General features: G+C 37.8%; 1 protein-coding gene across 1 annotated transcript in view; it reads right to left on the reverse strand.

Moving 5' to 3' along the window:
* Window positions 1–8503: 8503 nt before the first annotated feature.
* LOC121928461 (opsin-5-like) overlaps window positions 8504–17271 on the reverse strand; it is an 896145-nt gene continuing 887377 nt past the window's right edge. The window contains exon 6 of the mRNA XM_042463224.1: window positions 8504–10425. Coding sequence (XP_042319158.1) covers window positions 9808–10425 — 618 coding nt within the window. The 3' untranslated portion in view covers window positions 8504–9807. The remainder of the gene's footprint in view (window positions 10426–17271) is intronic.

Below are 17271 nucleotides of genomic sequence, written 5' to 3' on the forward strand. Positions count from 1 at the left end.
CATTGTTTACTCAAAAGCAAGTCCTACCAAATTCAGAAAGACTTATTTTCAGAGATGTGAGACTCTTGGAACTTAAAGGCCATAATTCAATAGTTGGTTGGCATGGTTACTTTGATATGACAAAGTTAAGGAGTAAGCTGCATTTAAGAATCAATTGATTAGAAAGGCTCTCATAGGTGTTCAGTATAAATAGAGACTTTTTCCTAAGACAATATTAAAGCACCACAGAAGCCTCTTTTTTTAAGGGAAAGACTGGATTAAAAATTAGAGATGGCTGTTCTATGATGATCTTTTGTATTTTGAACAAAATAGCTGGAGGTTTAAATCAAGAGACGTTGTTCTTAAGGAAAGATCTTAAGCAAAGAACTGGTTTGCTTATTTTTATTTTTAATTTAATGAATTTTTAATTAAGACAAGAGAAATGAAGTTAGAGAAAATGGGTTTTATTTAGAGTTGTACAAAGACAAGGACCATGTAATTTAAAAAAAATGTATAAATGGTTTCTAAAACTAGATAGAAGACAGACCTGTCAAAGAATACTGATAAGGTGGGCCCAAGATGTTGGGCAAATATATAAAATTTACTTTATGCAATAATTTAAAGGAAAATCTGTTTAAGATGATGCATAAATCAATGTTGAGAATAGCCCAGAATATTTCAAATCAACGTTGGGGATATCGAGCTAAGGAAGGCTCCTTTTTTCATATTCCATAGATGTAGGAAGAGCCAGCATGGTGTAGCGATTTGAGTGTTGGACTTTGACTCTGGAGACTAGGGTTCAATTCCCAGCTAGGCTATGTAAACCCACTGGGCAAGTCATACTCTCTCAGCCTCAGGAGATGGCAATGGCAAACCTCCTCTGAACAAATCTTGCCAAGAAAAACCCATGCTAGGGTCACCTTTGGGTCACCATAAGTCAGAAACAACTTGAAGGCACACAACAAACAAACAAAAAAAAAAGACAAAAGTTTACCTAGTAGCTACAGTACAGTGGATCCTTGTTATACGCTGGGGTTTGGTTCCAAGATCCCCCGTGTATAACAAAATCCATGTATGCTCAAGTCCCATTAAGTATAATGACATAGCAATATGGTGTCCCTAATAAAAAATGGAACATCAAGGTAAATTTATATTTTTTTGGAACATTTTCAAACCGTGTATGCTTAAATCCGTGTATAAAAAATCCGTGTATAAGAAGGGCTGACTGTATATATTAATTCAGGTTTGTAATGTTACCAGAAATGTTTCTGTTGGGCATTATGAATGAAGAACTGGATAGTAAATATGAATCCCTTCTTCAGTATATGACGATGGTAGCAAGAATATTGTTTGCTAGGACTTAGAAATCGTCTCAAGCACCAATGATGGAAGAATGAATTGTTAAGGTTGCTGAGTTAGCCCAAATGGCCAAATTAACGTGGATTCTAAAGGATAAGCCAATTAAAGCTATTTTGAAAGATTAGAAACCATTTATGTCTTATTTGAGCAATAGGAAATATAATGATATAATTATCTGTGGCTATAGTTATTAGCAGTTTTAGTAGGATTGTTTAGCTGGATTTGTAATAGTAGAATATTTTATTCTTTTTCTTTTCAATATTGTCAGGCTGAAGGCCTTACTGTGTATTAGTTGTATGTCATTTTTCCCTCCTCCTCCATCATCATTTTTGATTGCATATGATTTTGATTATAAATTAGACTGTGTTAAAATGAATAAAAATTAATTACCAAAAAAAAAAAAAGAAAGAAAAGAAAGAAAGACATATTTCCATATTAGTGAGCACAGATTGGAGTTTTAAACCAATTGTAACCTCGAGATTGGATTTCTGCAACGCACTCTACATGGGGCAACCCTTATACCAAACCCGGAAGCTACAAATGGTACAGAATATGGCAGCCAGGCTGGTCACTGGAACTTCCAGGGCCAGCCATATTACACCGGTGCTTAAAGATCTGCATTGGCTGCCTATTCGCTTCCGGGCACAATATAAGGTGTTGGTGATGACCTATAAAGCCCTAAATTGGGCCCAGGATACCTGAAGGACCGCCTCTCCCCGTACATTCCGTCCCGCACCCTCAGAATATCTGGGCAGCAACTACTTAAGGTACCAGGGGCTAGGTTGACCTCCACCGCGAGGAAGACATTTTCCATCGCCGCCCCGGCCCTTTGGAACACGCTGCCCACAGAGCTCCGCTCGGCCACCTCCCTGGCCCAATTTAGAAAGGACCTAAAAACCTTTCTATTTCAGCTTGCATTCCCCGATTAAAGTCCAGTGGGCCTCCCTTCCTCTTCTGTGGCAAAGAGGACTGGCTAACGGGGGTTTTATTCTGTTTGTGTGTAATTGTTTTTAACCCTGATGTATATGTTGTTTGATGTTTTGCTGTCAACCGCCCTGATCTATGGAAGGGCGGTATAAAAATAAAAATTTTATTATTATTATTTTAAATCTTTCCAAAAGGGCTCAGTTCACTCTGACCTATCTGAAACTTTTAGTCATTTCTGAATCAACAGTAAATATCTGGCTTGTGCAGGAACATACTTCTCTCATCAGCCTCATCACAGCTCAGTGACACTGAAATTCAGTGTCAACTGCCTGTGATTTAAAATACAGCCTTTCCCATTGTGACTATCATTTTTAGACTTATCATATTATACCAGTTAGTATTATTTTTTCTTCTGACCCTTTATTAACTTCAAGAAAGCTTACTCAGCACTTTATTTCCAAAGTATATCTACAGGTGTTCTGGAAAATATTAAGGGATGGGCAGCTGCGATTCAACAGCTGTTTTGGGGGTACGGTGTCCTATCCAACAGAGCCCAAAGTGAGAGAATATGGGAACTTGCAGTCCAAAGCTGCCCACCCTTTTTCACAGATATGATATCTTGTGGCTTACTTCTGTTTTTATGAGATTTCACTTTGCATTTCAGCAAAGCAAAATGACTTCATACCTTTCTATTAAATAAAGGAAATACAGGTTTGTAAATTCGATTTTTAAAAAAATATATCACTTTTATGTTTTTTCTTTACTCTTTGCTATTGTCCATGACTAGCAGTACTATAACTAAGTGGCACACTAGTCTATCTTCTCAGCTAAACAATATGTATTCCATTTATTCCCAACTTTGCCTTTGTATCAAGGCATATCAGAGACCTCCTTAGACCTTTTAACTTTAGCTGTATACATACATCATGAGCCTTTAAACTATTTACAAAGAATAACAATGAATACTTGTGAAGAAATTCAACTCTGAAATGTATGAATGTGAAAGGATTTTAGTACATTTATGAACTGTATTGCATAGCATTAAATACCAATGGGTTTGTGGGCTGTTATGACTGAGGGCTGCTTGCTCCACATTGCTTAGAAACTAGAGTTGTGATTTTACATGAATTTCACTTAATATAATAGTGGTTGCCTAGGCAACCCTTGAAATATTAAGGCTACTGCCGCACACAGAATTAATGCAATTTGACATCCCTTTCACTGCCATGGCTCAGTGCTGTGGAATACTGGAATTTGTAGTTTTGTGACATATTTAGGCAGGATACAGAACGCCCAAAAAGGGCAGTCTGCCAGTGCCCTGTTTTGCTACGTGAGGGAGCTGCAGCAGACAAACTGTGCGGCTCCCTCACACAGCAAAAAGAACCCGCAAAAAGCAAGTTCTTCTTGCGGCACCATAAGAACGTCACAGTGCACCAATGGCACACTCATGATGTCCCGTGTGTATAGGATGCCGCCATTTTGATGCCCTCATCATGTGCTAGGGGTGAGGCCAGTATGGGCAGTGCGCCCTCGGCCAACCCCTAGCACTTGACAGGGGCGCCACAAAGGCCCGTTTGGAGAGGGCCTTAATTTTCTCTTTCAGATTGCTCTCATAACACAACAAGTTACAAACCCAAGATTACATAGGATGGAGTCATGACAGTTAAAGCTTTGTCAAACTACATTCATTTTGCAGTGTGGCGCCAGCCTTCATTGTATTAATCTGTATTCCTTATGTTCCTTTGAAACAGCAGCCCGAGCTTTCTAGTTTAACTGTATTCTCTTATAATATGTACTTAATAGATAAATGAACTTCTCATATTCATACTGATCTTTGATTAATTGCAGAGCTGGGAAAGTTTACCTTTTTGAACTCCAGTGCAGGTTGGGTGTTGTTGTCCAAAAAGTAACTTTCCAAGTTCAGATTAATTGTAGCTGTGTTATATGGTGTGGATGTGACAACTGAAGAGTTAATTTTCTGTTGTATTCAATAAAGCATTAAGTAGAAGCAAACACTTTGTGATAAACTTATTTTGTACTTGTCATAACTTTACCAAGATGTATAAACTTGTCCTGAGATGTCTTGGACAGCAGGAGTTAAATTTCACTGAAAAGTTAGTAAAATCTAGTTGCATGTTCAGTGGAGGATGAGTAAAATAAAACCAAGAAAAGCCTTGGTTACCATCAGTGCAAGTAGTTCCTGTTTAGTGTTGTTAAACAGATGGTGGCACATGCTGTTCACTATAAGATATCACAAGATCTAGTATATTGCAAGAAAAAAAATCTCAGGGCAATAAACTGAAGAAACTCATATGTGACTAGGATAACTCACTATAAAACTGTTAGCAGTCACCAGACTCTGATGATTTCTTTTCTCCCTGCACATATTAGGTTACTTTGGCAAAAAGTGAACATATGTTTTTGAAAATATTTAGATCTGTTTAGACTTCAAATGCAAGTTTACTAAAATGTCTGCACTTACCTTGTGGTAGCTAACAGCATGAGCAGCAAATCAAGAATTATCCAATTCAGCATTCTGAGCCATTAACTCATTAAGTAGTCATATGCTGCAACTCTAAACACATTTTTTTTTAAAAAGGGTGTTTTCACACACCTCCATGCCCAATCCGGAGATATCATGTACCTTATTTTGGTATCCCATTCCTGATCCATACTTCTCTGGCACTTTTTGAAAGACCAGGAGTTTTCCGTTCTTTGCCAAATATGCAAGAAGTACGGATCAGGAATGGGATGACAAGATCGAGTACATGATGCCTCTGGACTGGCTATGGAGGTGTGCTAAAACACCAATTTTAAAAGAAATTCAAAAGTTTCAGCCCAAAAGTTTCAGGCTGGGTGTAAGGCAGTGTGATAATCTCCATAGTCTCATGCAGCAAAAACAAATTAAAAGACAGATTTTATTTAGTATGAGCTTTGTTAGACTTCAGCCTACTACATCTGATGAAACTGTGATCCACAAAAGATTATACCAAATATTATTTATTCAAGGTTTCTCAAAGTTTTTGTGGACACAGTGACTGTCATGAACATTTTCACAGAGTGGTGAAAAACAACTACAGCTAGAAATCTTTATGGTAATTTGGAATAGTTTACATGGCTCAGCCTTTGATGAAGCAGAATAACAAGAAGCTTCAGTATTGTTGCATCTGGATAAGGTGCTGTGGGAAGTCATCTAAATCACTTCAGAAAAACAAGCAAAATGGTCTAGTTCATGCCCTTATGGAGAGACAATTTGTTGGTTCCTTAAAACAAAGGTAGGCAGAGTATGGGCCTCCAGATGTTGTCAAACTAAAACTCCCATCAGCCTTGGCCAACACAGCCCATAAAAATGACAGCATGATATCAATAAATCACAAAAAGGTCATGCAATCATACTTTTACTGAAAGATGCACTTCATATATAAAAAATGCTATAGACGAAAACAATGCACAGGACTCCCATGTGTCATCAATCCGAAGATTAGCTATTAAAATTTTCTCTGTCTTCTTGATGTTCTGCTATATTGTGTATAATTGTTAAGTATTGGTAATAATTGTTTATTTTTCTCACCAATCACAAGTTCCAGTAGTGCATTTGGACTCCTAGATCCATACTATTCCCTAGATTGCAGATCACAGATTCCAAGTTCTCAAGGAGCCAACCAGTGAGTCACCATCTCCTTGCTCCAGGGCTGGAACATCCAGTACATATAATCTTTGTTCTCAGGAGCTAAGCCTAGCCATTTAGTAATACCATTCTTAAAGCCTAATCCACCAACCACTGAATACAGAGTATTAAGTGAAATATAAAACTATTTAAACATCTCAGAAACCTTTAGTGGCAATTATTTCCCCTCCACATTCCAGAAAATTGTTCTAATAAACATTCTGTCTGATAGTGGGAGATAGCAACCTTTTTCTCTCTGGTAGTTGTGAAATAACATTCATCTTATAATATATTGCTTTAAATAGCATTTTATAGTTGTTTTTAATTTTATTATTATAAACTCCCATAAGAGCCTGTGCTTTAAAAAGTGACCCATATACATATTTGTTTCAACCTTACATGAAAAACAATAAAAACAATTTGATTTGAACTAGCAATATTTAAAGCAGGTTTGTGCTAAGTTTGCATGCAGACTACATTAGAATTCTTTTCCTTACTGATGCTTGGTTTTATGACTCTTTCCATGTGTAAAATGTTCTGCCAGTAGGATTAAATCTGGGATTTGAACAATGGTTTCTTGGATATGTTTGTATACACTTTAACAAAGGGCACCAAAAAGCTTTCTTTGCTGTATTCAGTGTCTGCTACCTAGTTACTCTGCCTGTCCTGAATGGGGTTACACTGCCCCTGCAATCTCAGCCTCACAGCTTGGATGTTCTCCTGGACACCCAACTCTGAGCCTGGTTTTCTCCTGGCAGTGGCCAGGAGTGCATTTGCACTGTCAAACGTAGTGTGCCTGCTGCATCCTTTTCTTGAGATACCTGACCTGGCTATGGTGATAGATGCTTTGATTACATCCCATTTGGATTACTGTAACTCAGTGTGAGGCTGCCTTTGGAAACTGTCGGAAACTTCAGAGGGTTCAAAATGCAGCTGCCAAAATGCTGACTGGGGCCAGCGATCCCTCCTGCACTGTGTGATAATCTCTATAGATCTGGAAGGAAGTTGAGAAGAGAGAAAGGGAAAAAAGACAGACATTCCAGCATAGTGTGCACATTCGGGGAAAGGTGCCCACTCATCAAGCTACTAAAAGGAAGATAGTTGATAGAGGGAACAGGACACCAGACATTGATAGAAACAATGACAGAGATATTTTTGAAAAGGTGAGCTGCTGAGGGGAGGAGTAGGGGATAGACAAGTGTATAATGTAAGGGGCAAATATGTAGATTCCAAGACAGACATAGAGAATATCATATTAATTTTAATCATTGTAGACAGATATGTTCAACTAGAAAGTTGTGCTCTTCTAATATATTAAGAGAGAAAGAAATAATATCTAAACAGCAAAGAAAACGAATAAAAAGTGCTTAAAGAGACAAGAAAATAGTCCACAACAAAAGACAAAAATGGAAAAGAAATTTATAAAAAACTTATTATTTTCCTAACTATGGCTATTTACGATATAAAATGGCTTCGCCAACAAAAGTGCTATTCATGAACCTCTTCAGCTGAGTCTACCCTGAAATTATCCAGACCTACATTTAACACATTAACACTCTTTAATGAAAGCAGCTCTTTATATATTTCCTCCCAGATTTTCTGGTCATCTGAGTTTCCCAAATCTTCCTCCATCCCTCTGTTGTTGCCAGACCTTTTCATTTTTAATATATCCAGTATTATTTCAGTCAATATAATACCTTCAACTTCAACAGTCTGAGCTTGATAAATACTGGAAAAAATAAACAAATCGTGTTCTCTCCCTTCTTAAGCTTTATTATTCTTATAATTTTTTTATTTTATAAAAATTATGTAGAAAATGGAAAAAAAATAAGCTTTTCAGTTCTCTCTGTAAAACTCAAACATTTTCCAGTTCTTAACTTTTTGCATCCAAGGCTCTTTAGAAAAAACTACAAATCTAACAAGGAAGGTCTGGTACTTATTTAACACTTAGAAAATAATGCACAAATTTGCTGAACTTACAAATTGCATATATTTACTACATTTATACCATTCAAACAAATGGATTTCAGTGAAAAAGTTAATTGGCTTATCTTCTTCCAGACATCAACAAGAGGAGAAGGTATAACACCATTTATTCTTGGCTTGAACCATGCAGTAACTCTGGTGTGGTGTGAAATAGTCATAACTCCTATAACCAGAAAGAGGAGAGATCTGTTGATAAATTGCAAATCTTTCTACTTTCCACTATAGGTGGCCCTTGGTGTGGGGATAAATGATTTAGCCACTATGAAGCAACATTTTAAGATAAGCCTTTCTCTGTATGGTGGTCTTCTCCAAGGCTGCTTTTAGTATTCCAAAATGTATTTGGTATTCCAAAATGACATGTGAATAAATGTGATATGCCTTTCTTTACAATCTTCTCTTACAGTTGTTGTTGTTGTTTTAAAAAAACTTTCAGAAAGTACATCCTGAAAAATGCAAGGAAATTATGGAGATCATTAAAACATGAAAGAGAAGCTGAACAGCAGCAGAGTGATAGGTTCCCAGGGAAGCAGCAAATATTGAGCAGTGCCAATATCACCACTGAACTGTCTTCAGAGAGATAGCCATGTTCATCTATTTCATTATAAAAATGTAAGGAGTATTCTGGCACCTTTAAATTTAAGTAGTTTCTTTCAGCATAAGATTTATAATCCATTTCCTTTCTTTTTGGTGGTGGTTGCTTCTTAAAAATAATATTTATCTATTATGCATGCAATATTCCAGTTTTTATTAAGAGAAAACATGACACATTAGAAAAAAAAAGTTTAGTAAAACAGGAGACAGTAAAAAACATTAAGACCACATTATAGGTGGATAGCCTCAATCAAGGAAGCCACAGTCCTAAGCTTGCAGGATGTGAGCAGGGCTGCTGATGACAGGGTGTCCTAGAGATCTCTCATTCATAGGGTCACCATAAATTAAAGCAGATTTGATGGCAACCAACCATTACCCACCACCACCTGAATGAAAATATTTAGCAACAGGGAACAGATTTCTATGTGGTGTATAAAATGCTCCTTTTTAATATGTATCAGCAATTATCCTGGCTATAGCCTACCTGAAATATTCTGCACTTTGTCCTCTAAAGTGGCTCAATTTCTGGACTCTGTTGTGGGGCAAGTCATATACCACCACCATCACCACCATGCCGCTTTTCTATCTTAGTGTAATCTGTAGCTTACTAAAGAGAAAGTACTACCCCAAATGCGTCTTAGAAGTTCATAGCCACAAGAAAAATTGGTCCCATTATAAACTTGATTTTGAAAAGACAGGTTGGGGTGCCTACCTGTATGGGGACCTGTCTGGGGGGGGGGGGGGAGCAACATGGCTTTGTACTACATAAAGAAACATTTCTCCCTCCCTGGACTTAGAAAGAAACGTGCAAGGACATAACCCAATTTGAAGGTTAAAGAGCTGTCCACAGCTTCCAGCAGGAGGGGAAGGATAATTAACATACATTTTTTATGACAATATCAGTTAAGTCAGCATCATATTATTATCTAAAAAACCCTCTAGGTGTTCATGATGTTTTTTGTTAACTATACAAAATACATACACCAAGAATTTAAAGGGTAATTATTTTATAGAAGGACTCATGAGTATGAAGTGGTTTCATGAGGCATAGTAACATCTGAAACTCTAAAGTCAGAAACAAATGAAATGCAGTAGTATAATTTGTTCTGAAAGCTCATAGGTATGTTAAGCGTATTGCAAAAGTAAAACATATTTTAACATATTAATGTTGCATTGGTTCATCTTCCTATGGACAGCAAAGGAAATGAAAATAACTATAAAATTGATAGTGTTTATAAAAGTTTTACATTCATTCAGTCTGTGCAATTAAACTATTGCCAAAAAATCTAAAATATATGCTAAAGGTTGGCAAATCTAGCATCTGTAGGTATGTGTTCTAATGTTATTTCCAAACCATCAATATCAGTGTTTTTTTCTCCCCTGATCAAAACCTTTATATATTTTTCAGAAGCATGTTTTGTTTTTGACTGAATGTTATTTTCCAAGGATATGCTTTCGTGAGGAGTATGCTCCATAGCATTTAACCTCTCTTGGCAGCATTTTGGATAGTTCTTGAAGCATTCAAAGGGATCATTGCACTTTTCACAAGGAAAATATGAACAGTCTTCCACTGTTTTCAAAGAGTTACTGCTTGCCTCATTTCTTCCTTTAAATGATTTTAGTGGAACCTCAAGAACTGATCTGTACTTGCAGTTTTGTGCACGTCTGGGACGAAAGCAACTTTTGATGCATAACTGTTGGAGTACTGCAAGATCTTTGGCAATGATGCTCCGGAAATTGGGTTTTAGAACAAGGTACATCACTGGATTATAGAGTGTTGAAGACTTTGCAAATACAGCTGGTACAGCAAAGGCCAGTGGAGGAATCTTTTCAATTGATCCAAAGGCGGCCCACATTGCAATGACAGCATATGGGCTCCAGGCAGCAAAAAATCCAATGCATACAGCAATGCTCAACTGGAAATTAAAAATAAAAAAGGTTATTAAGACAGAAAAATGGAACAAAAACAGCACATCAAATCAGTCCAAGTCCATGTGACCGTACCTCCGGGAATTGTCTAAAATTAATATATCAAAGGAAGATCAGATACTAGTATTGCCAACTGATTATGTTTAATCATCTGGTTTTAATCTGCCATTGGAGAAGACAATTCTATCCTTGATGTTAAAAGGAGTTCCATTACTGGAGATGGTAGAGAGTGTCTGGAAACCTTTTGGTAACTTACGTAAGTGGGTGGACATTTTTGGCTGGCGTGTAACAGTCATATACAGCTAAAAGTTGTAAAAGAGGAGATGTACACATGGCCCCATTGTCCATCATTGCATGTTTTGCATTCTTGCACATTATACACACTGATTGAATGGTTATGCACTGTGCATTAATGCACATTTAGTTGTGCAATATTGCAATTCTGTATTGAGGCAGCATAGCACAACCAAGGCATAATTCTGTGAGCATAAACATCTCCTCAGTGTTCAGCCATAGTATTATCACTATTTTCTTCCTTTCCTGACGATGATTCTCTCTATTCTTTTCCCTCCTATTAATCAAATGATGTGAACCACAGATCCTTTGACCAAGCTGGATGTAGCCAAGAGATATGAAAAAGCATGATAACTCTCCATCTCTTTCCACTGATCACTGCTTTATGCCAATCTATCTTCATATTGCCTTTTATTCATTCCCACTGTTTCCTTCTATATAAAGCTTTATAAAAGGTTTACAAATGGATGCTATAGATTTATTATTTTTCCTATGGATATCATTGAAATGCAGCACAAATATATACTATCCTGTTTAAAGTGTTACATTGACTTATTTTGTCATGCATGGACTGGAAATCGCATTGTAATAAGATTTCATAAGACACTTCAGCTTTAATCAGCTTATATGCTTTTCCTAAAATGATTTAACTTTGTGCAAAAAATACATGTATGAAAATTGACCTCCATGTAAAACAACAACTACTACAACATGTCAAATAATCATGATATATACTATTCAATTTAAAACATGAGGGCACACACACTCCAACATATTTTAATTAACTAGTGCCTAAAAAGAATTTTCATTTTACAAGAAATCACATTCTATGAGATCCCAAGCAGGTGTTCAACATTCTCAAACCATCAATCATTATAAGCCATGTTCTGTCACAGCATGCACAATGAAAACACTTTTGGCATAGTTTATTGTAAAATACATATTTAGTTTCTCTGTTTCTGTACATAGTTTGCTACACTTCCATTAAGATTCTGTTTCTCTTGAAGAGACATTAGGGACATCCACTCAAATTTTGCATAGAAAATCTGTACTGAATATGGCTGCACAGATATTATGCAATTTCAGCTGCCTGAAGCCCAAATTAGGACAATAACTGTACAAATTCATCTGCCTGACCATATATAGAACTGTGGGTCTGTGTGGCATTTGCTCCTGCTTGGTTTTATTATGTGGCTGCATCAATCAGTTTGTATTTCCTTTAGGAACACAGTGTCATATATTTAATTATTTCCTTCTTGACATGATTATATACAGCCCAACCAATAACATTAATTGCTATTACCCATAGGCCATTGCAAACACAGAATACAACAGAGTACGATACAATACCCCAGCATAAGCACAGATATACAAGTTATAAACCCGTGTGTAGGGAAGGAATAGAGGACATGCTTATCAAATTGGCATATGACACCAAATTAGGAGGAGTAGCTAATACTCTGGAGAACAGGATCAAAATCCAAAATGACCTTAATGGCTGGATGGCCATCTGTCAGGAGTGCTTTGACTGTGTCCTCCTGCATGGTAGGAGTTTGGACTGGATGGCCCTTGGGGTCTCTTCCAACTCTATGATTCTAATATTTTATCAGTGTTGCTACTGGCTAGCTTCCCCCAGAGCCAAGACCTATTGATTTGAATCAGAAGCCAAAGTCCAATTTATAAAATCTACAAACAAAGCGGGGGGGGGGGGGGGGGACAGATATCCTGTAATTCAGAGATAAAGCCGTATTGATCTGTAGAATCGGTACGCAGAGAGATCTTGAAGCACCTCTGAGACTAACCAAAAGAAAGAATTTTGCAGCATGAGCTTTCATAGACTTCAGTTTACTTCCTCAGATGCTTTTGGACCAAAAGCATCTAAGGAAGTAGACTGAAATCTACAAAAACTCATGCTGCCAACTTCTTTCTTTCAGTTAGAGCTTTATCGCACTGCGTTCCTTCCTCTCTTCCGTTCTTAATCCGTTCCAGAGGGGGAAATTTTTGAGAACTGTTCTGAACAGTTCTCAAAAAGCGTCCCCTCTGGAACGGAAGGGGCAGGGAAGAGAGGGGGAACGGAACGAGTGAGGGACGGGTGTGTGCAGTAAAATCCGTCCCCCACTCATTTCCGTTTCCTGCTGGGCCGGGCCGAGAACCCGGTGCAATAAACTTCTTAGTCTCAAAGATTCTACAAGATCTCTCTACATACAGGTATCCTATAAATAAATGGTGAAAAACAAAACATTGGTCCATTTTACTTTAGTTTGTGCAATAAATATTTGCAATACTGTTTAGATACTAAATACAGAGATATCCACAGCCAAAAGGTAAAATTATTTATCTACAGTACTGCTTATATATTTAGTGTCACAGGTTAATTGACTAGTGACGATACTAGTCAAAGACTATCATTTAAAATTCACTGAATTAACCAGAAATTGCTATGGTTAGATTAGATTAGAAAAAGAGGAGAGGCAAATGTGTCTTATTTACTTGTTTGAAACTGCTCTGAGGACCACTTATGCTTTCTCTCCAGAACTCTGGTTGTTCATAAAGCTCCTAGGGATATAAGAGACTCAGGGGTGGCATGTAGCCACCCATTTTAGCCCCGGATCGTTGCCACGGCAATCACATGCCGCAGCAACAATCCACTCCCTCTAGGGAGCAAAAAGAAGCTGCTCTAAGTGCCGTTTTGGGGCTCCACCCAGTGCACACCATCATGGTGCACGCCATGTGGACAGGCACGCACCATAATGGTGGCTGGATGGCATGGTAAGGGCTTGGAGCATGGAAATGCTCAGCCCTCACTGCACCTACAGGTCAGCACAAAGTGCTGGTCTGTAGAGTTCCTCAGTTTCTAGTCAGAAAAAGCTCTATTGTTCCTCAAAAAAAGACAGAGAAATGTTCCCCTGCATCAAACATGCACCCAGTTCCTCCTCTTTTCTTTTCAGTAGCAGTTTTTACTGTCATTAGTAATTTAGCATTACAAATATCTCCTATGGGAGAACATAGCTGGACAGTGCTTCTAAGCAGATATACTGTTAGTTGATCATCTTTAATAACAATAATAAAAGCTATTGCAAAATTCTTGACAGTACATGTGGCAAAACTATTTTTTGACATTGGCCTCAAACAGACAGCCCGAAATGTCCATAATGGGACCACACCACTGCCATTTATACTGGGACCGCAGCAACCACATGCACCCAGTCCCAATCTGGTTGCCACTGCAGTCCTGAACTGGGCTACCAAAAAGGAGCTCATTTTTGGCCTGACTCTTCCAGGTTGCAGTGGGCTAGGCACAGCTACCCACCACGCTTGGGATGTGTGTTGTGTAAATGCCCCACCTCCAATGTGGCCCAAAGGCTGCCCTTTTCACCCATCAGTTTGAGACCATTGTCTTCCAGGCACATAGACTTCTAGAAACTCAGAGTAAGGTGGAGTAAAGGTGGTGTAAAGAAGTCACGTGCTCTTTCACTCAATTCGAGGACTTTAGAAATTCAGCTGCTCAGCCACAAAAGTGAAAGTAAAAGAGGAGAAAGGGGCAGATGAAGTCTATATTATAGAGGGCTACACAGCAAGGGCACCAAGGCTTGTTTTCTCTATCCCACTCTTGGTGATTTCATGGATTACTCGTTGTTGCCATTTACCTCACTCATTTTACTATTGCCAATCAACACCCCCCACCCCATTGGAATGATGGGAGTGCTATAATCACCTGTATGTTTTTGATCTGTTGCTCAAAAAATTATTTGTTGTTGCTGTGTACCTTCAAGTCATTTTTATTTGTGACAACGCTAAGGCAAACCTATTGCCTTGGCAAGATTTATTCAGAGGGGGTTTGCCACTGTCTGAGGCTCAGAGAGTGTGACTTGCCCAAGGTCACCCAGTTGGTTTCTGTGGCCAAAGTAAGATTTGAACCCTGGTTTACAAAGTCCTATTCCAACACTCAAACCACTATAGCACACTGGCTGTCCAAACAACCTAGAGAGGCTGTATAAAGATAAAAGAAAATAATTTCTCCCCAGCAATGTGTGTGCTAAAAAATATCAATGCTGGCATATCCATTCTGTTTCTCTAATAGTAATCTCTACAATTTTATGGAAGCATTTCCCAAATGGATTACATAATACAAAGTCATTTCCAAATAGGGAGACAAACTTTTCATATAGATTAGCATTTAGGAATATTGCTTGCAACTCTAAACAAAAGTAGGATATATAAAAAATTGGCTTGATGTATTACAAATTGCTTATGCATCTTTCTTGCCAGTATGTTCTCTCATAAATAGAGGTGTAAATTCTTCTTGATCATTTCATATATCTGTTCAATCAAAGCCTTAATCAAAGTAACTCTGCTCCCTTAACTGTCATAAATATGATTACAAGTCACTGATAAAGGCCATGTTCTTAGGAGATATATAAATAATTTCTATGTACAAGTGAAAAAGCTGAACAATAGAGAAAGCTAATAGGAAGAGAATCCACTCATTTGAAATATGTTTCTGGAGTCCTATGAATACCAGGTACTGCCAAAAAACCAAATAAATGGGTCTAACAGGAAACTGAGCCTGAACAGATGACTAAACTGCCAACAGTTTACTTTGGACATACTTTGGACATACTATGAGAAGACATGACTCCTTAAAAAAGACAATAATCCTTGATAAAGTAGAAGGCTGTAGGAAAAGAGGAAGATTGCATTCCAGATTGCTAGACATAATCAAAGAACCCACTGCCCCAAAACTGCAAAACCTGAGCAGGGCTGTTGATAACAAAATGACTCAAAGATCTCTCATGTATAGGGTCACCTTAATCTGAAGCCAACTTGATGGTAATTAACAAAAACAACAATGTAAATAAACAGTTGATGTACAACATACTCCAGCCCTAGTGTCTCCTAACCTTCCCATGTTGCATGAAGACATCTACAGGAGACTTCTATTCAAGTGTGCATCATGGTGACTATAAGTGTTCATCTCTAGAGACTGTGATTTATCATTTCCCAACTGCATAGGTGAATGTGATTACATTCAAACAAACTGAGCAGAAGCTCTTGTACATTTCCTTGCTCATAATAAAGAGTCAGGAATTAAGGGTGATGCTAACTTTTACAGATTAGCAGGACCAACACATGTGGGCTTGCTTCACCTACCCATCTTCATGTACATTCACATACATTTGAACATAATCTTGAATACATTTGAAATATATAGGCTTTTTTTCCTCTTAGCACATGTTCCTATCTCCATAACATTATATTTATCAAACCATTGTTATTAAAACAGAGTAGTAATGGTAAGAGGCAACTTCCACCCATCGTTCCATAAACAAGCTAAATGTGAGGCAGCCTAAATACCAAGTCCGGAAACTCCGGTTGGTACAAAATATGGCAGCCAGACTGGTCACCGGTGCATCTAGGTTTGACCATATAACACCTAAGTTGAAAGATCTTCACTGGCTGCCCATTCGCTTCCGGGCACAATACAAGGTGTTGGTTATCACCTATAAAGCCCTACATGGCTTGGGCCCGAGTTAATTGAGGGACTGTATCTCCTCATATGATCTGCCCCACACACTTAGAACATCGGGTAAGAATTTATTGGAAACACCATCTTCCAAATATGTTTCCTCATCTCAAAAGGCCTTTACAATAATGGCCCCAAGGTTGTGGAATAGTCTTCCTGACGAGTTCTGTCTCACAACCTCCTTGGAAACATTTAAAAAGAGACTTAAAACCATGCTCTTTCACCAAGCTTTTCCCCCCGAGGAGTGATAATCAATCTGCCTGTCTGACAACGATATTCTGCCCTTGCCCCTGGATGTCTGATGGTTTCATAAGCTATTGATGTTATATTTATTCTTCGTATTTTATAAGATTGTTGTATGTATTCTGATTTTAGTAGTCTGTAACCCCGCTTCGATCCATCGGGAGAGGTGGGGAAACACAAATAAATTTTATTATTATTATTGTTATTATTATTATTTAAAGTAATGTAGTCTCCAACTATTTTAGTCATTAAAGAGAAATGCCACCAGTACTGATAAGCAGGAATCTGCACTTTACATCTAAAACTTGTTTTGATAATATGCTGCATTCACACTGCTGGCAAACAATTTCTTGTGCTGTGCCCTGCAGCATGGAACTATGTTATCCCAAACACACAACAATGAACTACTCATCTTTTTCATTGATAACTAATTAATATATTTGATAACTACTGTATATATTTAACCTTAAGCCAACTTCTTACATAAGTTGAGGGCAGGTTTTGAGGCCAAAATTATGGGTTTTGATATGACCCATGGGTAAGGCAAGGGCAAAATTTAGGCGTGTGTAATAAGAATCTAAAGGATGAAGCAAAGAAAAACTTACAATATTCCAAAGAACTTACAAAATTCCAGGACACATAACTATATGTGCTTACACTAAAAGATGGGTGGAGAAAGTAAAGGGGCATCAGTGCTTCCAGGATAGATTATGCTCTTGCTTTTCACCATGGGGTGGTTCCTTTTTTTATAAGAGTTAAAGTACTGTACTTA

Source organism: Sceloporus undulatus, chromosome 4 (assembly GCF_019175285.1).
Source record: "Sceloporus undulatus isolate JIND9_A2432 ecotype Alabama chromosome 4, SceUnd_v1.1, whole genome shotgun sequence".
Lineage (NCBI taxonomy): Eukaryota > Metazoa > Chordata > Lepidosauria > Squamata > Phrynosomatidae > Sceloporus > Sceloporus undulatus.